The 4,568-nt window shown below is 46.1% G+C and overlaps 1 protein-coding gene across 4 annotated transcripts in view; it reads right to left on the bottom strand.

The window, feature by feature from the left end:
• Positions 1–4,568, bottom strand: part of TNC (tenascin C) — a 64,607-nt gene that overhangs the window by 12,983 nt on the left and 47,056 nt on the right. For 3 of the 4 annotated variants that reach the window (XM_019008471.2, XM_015645264.2, XM_019008472.2), the window contains 2 exons: positions 3,588–3,860; positions 120–242 (listed from right to left, as the gene is read on the bottom strand). In XM_019008471.2, the coding sequence (XP_018864016.1) occupies positions 120–242; positions 3,588–3,860 (396 nt within the window). The remainder of the gene's footprint in view (positions 1–119; positions 243–3,587; positions 3,861–4,568) is intronic. The other variant, XM_015645265.2, reaches the window with a different exon arrangement.

Here is a 4,568-nt window from a genome sequence, read left to right as displayed (position 1 = left end):
ATTCCTGAAGGAAAAAAAGAGATGATCTGTGCGAGATCAGCTGGGGGATGCACTGAAATTTGGGATGGCAGCCCAGCAAAGCCTTCCTGCTCCCCCTGCCACCCCCTGTCCCTGCTCACCTCCCGTGACGGGGACGTAGGAGATGCGGAAGTTTTCCACGCGGGAGCGAGGGGGGATCCAGCTGACTGTGGCAGCGTTTTCCGTGATGTCAGAGAAAGAAATTCCCTTGGGAGAGCCAACCACTGTCAGGGGAGAACAGAGAACACAGCACGGGAAGAAAAGGTAAATAATTTGGTTATCAGTCCTTAGTGCTGGAAAAGTGATTTATCACCCTAAGCCACGAGCTGGTGCTGTCAGTGCTCTGCCCTGAACATTAATGCAGGGGGTACAAACTGAAGGGTTTTATCACAGCAACAACCTATTCAATCCAAATTTTCCATTTTTTCAGGACCACTCAAGTATTGTATAGGTTAAAAATACCCAATGTGTAGATACATATAGAAATAACAGAGATTTCAGTGCTGTAGAAAAGCACATAAATGACATTCTGCTGCCCAGGGGATGCTGTATTTAAGATTTTTTTTTTTCTATCCCAGTTTCACTTGGAGGATTTTTAGACCTTCCACTGGGTCCCTCTGTGACACACAGCAATGACAGCCACAGACAGATCTCTCTTCCTGAGTTTAAAGTTCCTAGTGCAGGATGCTCCAAGGAGACCTGGACTCAGGTGTGGGAGTCCATCAAGGCTCCTCTCAAGGATTCACTCCTGGAATTTCTGTCAGCTTCAAACCAGAGGGAACAAGATTTTCCTCCTGGACTCTCTCTCTGAGCCCACGATTTTTCTTTCAAGCAGATCCATCCAGAGAACATCCAAGTACAACCACCACGAGGAAGGAAGGCACCTGTGGCTGTCATAAAACTCAGCCTTTTCCCTGTCCAAACCTGAGCACTGTTCATGTAAATTAAATCAGTAAGCTGAAATGAAACCCAAATTTTACCAGAAATAACCCAAACTTAAACCCAACATGTATCTGAAACGTTCCAGTTGGAGGCTCAATTAAGATCCTGCAGAACAAGCATGGGAAGGGATTTGGGAGGACGTGGTAAAGAGAGCTGCCACCTCCAGCTTTACATGGAGCATCCCTCTTCCAATCTTTCAGCTTTTCTGCTGTATCCCAAACAACCCTGAGGTATTAAAAGATAAACAGCACCCACAGAGCAGGCCCTTGGTACAGAGAGGAGAGATCCCAAACATCAGCCACACGAAGAACAAGGCTGAGGGCAGGGGAAGGGGGAAAGAGGAGGGAAAAATTCAGGACTGGGCTTGAAATAGCTTGGAAAGAACGTGCCTGTGGGAAAGGAGTCAGAGGATGTTTGTTCCATGTGTCCCCAAAGCAGCAGGGCTCTAAATCAACTGAAAGGCAAGGAATGAAAAACAACTGAGCTCTGAAGAGAAATGTAAATTATGTCTCTGGAGCTGACTTGAAGTGTTGTGCTGGTGGGGTTTGCTCATGTGGACAAAGGAAGAATTACAGATAAGAAAGGAAGCAAGGTGGGGTTGGGAAAGCTACGTGGCTCAAAAAGGTGCTGCTGATTTGAGTACAGGCTGAAGGAAATTGGAGAAAATAAAGAAAGTGTGGGAAAGAGAGAAAAATAAAAAATCACATTGGTTTTGCTTCACATTATAGGTGGCCTGAGTGGCTGGAAAAAGGGCAGTGGTGATTTTGGAGATCAAAGAGATGGAGCAGCACTTGGTTTTCATACACATGGAGAATTTCAGTCTTTCCCAGAAAATAAAATCCCCAGTCCATCCCACTTGGACTCTGCTGTGCACATTTCCATGGGGCTCAGGCTTGTTTTCTGCACCAGGTGAGCTGTGTGAGAAAGAGCAGTAAGAAGAGCTTTGATGTGAGTTTTCCACACCCCAGAGTGCAGCTTTCCTGGGAGACAACCTGGTAAGAAATATACTGGACCATCAGAGCATCTGTCCTGGAATGAGTCCCAGAGATGGGAGAGAGGGAAATGAAAAAGAAGGGAATGAAATCATCTTCTTGGGCTCCTGAAAGCCAGAATTAAGCAGGCATAGAAAGCAGCCAGAGTGCTCCTGGCCTGGCACTCACAGAGAACCTCAGGTCATCTGTTGGGCAGGCACATGTAAATTATCTTTATCCTCCTGCACCATCCCCAGAGAGGTGTGAGAGACAGGGAACTCTCCTGAGAGGCTGCTAAAACACCCATGGTACCAGAGACAGGCTATTTTTTTAGAGATTTCTTTTTCTGCTAATTGTTCTTTCATTCCTAGCAGACTAGAGGAGGATGGTCCCTGACTTTCTTCTCCCAGTCAACAGGAAGCAGCAGGTTGTGTTTATCACACACCATAAGCATGTGAAGTGTTTTACCATCATCTCAGATAAAAAAATGCTGTCACAGCGTGGCAAAAAAACACTGGAAGAACAGGAGAGGAGCAGCACGAGACTCACACTTCCCACAAGGATATTAATTGGGCCATAGATGTGTTGTGGTCTCCCAGTGAGAGTTAAATTACTCCTTAACTGAGATTTTACTGATAAATTTCTAAGAGACTCCAACTCTGAGAACAGCAGTGGATAAATTCCCTCTTCAAGGGATAGAAATATTTCCTCACAACCACACTGGAAATGCTATAAATATCCATATGTTTGTGCAATAATCCACTCCTAAAAAAGAAATCTGTTGGCTGCCTTGGCAGCCACCCACCCAGTGTGGTGTAACCTGCAGCCTAAATTATTTAGCTGGGTTTTTGTGGCTCTATTATTATTATTCATGGGCTATTTACAGCTGACAAACATCTCTTGGGCTGTTGCAGTGGGTGACATGTGCTAAACCTCCCTGGGATGTAGTCATGAGGAAAATGATAACTCTCAGTGGCTTCCCATAAATACCCTGGGAGTCAGTGAGGATGGGGACGTGCTGCTAACAAGCACAGAGGATTTGAAACATCCCTGTCCATTAGTTCCCAACCCACAGGAGCCTGGCCAAGGGGGGCTGCTGATCAATGTTCTGCTCCCTGGAAGTGTCTGGGGGAGCCTGAGGGTGGCCTGGATCCTTTTTGCAGGGATGTGATGGTGGAGATGGGACCTTTCTGTGCTTGCAGCTGAGCCCACAGGCAGCAGGGTGGAGGGTGAGGGCTCTGAGGCTGCTTCAGGAGAAGCTGATCCAACACTGAGTTGTTGCTGCCCTTTTCCTGGGTGCTGGCTGGCAAATGCCTCCTTTAGGCTGAGATGTAATTAGTCACAGAAATCACTGGAAAAGGCTGATGCACAGGCAGTATTTCTTGGCTCTCAAAGACAGTGTTTTAATTGCCACACTCTGCTGCCTAATTCCTGATCATTAAAGTAATTCAATTAAACCACATTAAATAGACAGTGATGAAGCTTGGGGAGCTGAGACTGATTACAAACATAACCACAAAATAACCACACCACACTGAACCAGTGGACAAGGGACATGCAGGAGACAGTCCAGGCCACCTCTGGAACAGCAGGAGCTGGCTGTGGAAAGGAGCTGCTGAAAGAAATGTCACACTTTTCCCACTGCAAAGACAATACCTGTGGATGCTACTGCATTTACGGGCTGGGAGCGTTGTCCACTGCTAATTCCATAGAGCTCAATCTCATATTCAGTGCCCTCTTTCAGCCCTGTGATATCCTGGGTGCGCTCATGGCCTGGCACTATCAGCTCCAGGGGGTCAGATTTCCTTTTGGTGTCCCTGATTTTTAGAACAAAACTGTTGAAAACCCCGTCATCCGCAGTCCAGGAGAGACGGAATCCATCTGGAGTCGCGTCTGAAACCAGAAGGTTGTCCACCTCGGGTTCTGCTTCTAAAAAAGGAGAAGATAGCAGTGGGGAAAAGAAATGATTTTTTAATCAGTTGATCAGAGACCTGCCTGAGGTCTGGCTATAACACACTGCAAGAATCCGACCACAGTTCAAAGCAAGGGGAACAATCTGCCAGCTATTAAAAAAAAATAATAATGAATATTAGTGTTATACAGAACAGGATAAATGTGAGTGTGTGCAGCCCCATTCCAACTTTCACTCTTGAACAGCAAACCACTGCATGGACACACAGGTTTGTCTCCCACATGCAGAGTTACACATGCTAAAGGTGAGTTTCCTGGGCATTTCTCCCTCCCTATCTGTGGGACACCTTTATGGCAAATAAAAACAAGCTCTTGTTACAGAACTACGTGTCTGGAACATTGTCAGACCTCCCTCTGCTAGGAGGACAACATAGAAGTCACTGAAAACTCTTTTTCTCCATGCAAGTCCCTTATTTCATGCACTTCTGGCATCTGTGATGCTTCTGATCCGATGAATCCTTTACTGTGCTCTTTAACAGCAAAGGGGAATCATGAAAATTCCTCTCTTAAACAGCACCCTCCAATCTAAATGCAAGAGCTGCTGCCTTTGCTTAATGAACCCATTCAAAAGGGTCCCAAGGGCTGTAAGTTATTAATTACCTGCAAAACTTCTTTAACTCAGTATGGTCAGGCACCCTTACCTAGAGAAATGCTGCTGGAGTGGTT

Source organism: Parus major, chromosome 17 (assembly GCF_001522545.3).
Source record: "Parus major isolate Abel chromosome 17, Parus_major1.1, whole genome shotgun sequence".
Lineage (NCBI taxonomy): Eukaryota > Metazoa > Chordata > Aves > Passeriformes > Paridae > Parus > Parus major.
This window is presented reverse-complemented; position numbering and strand designations above follow the sequence as displayed.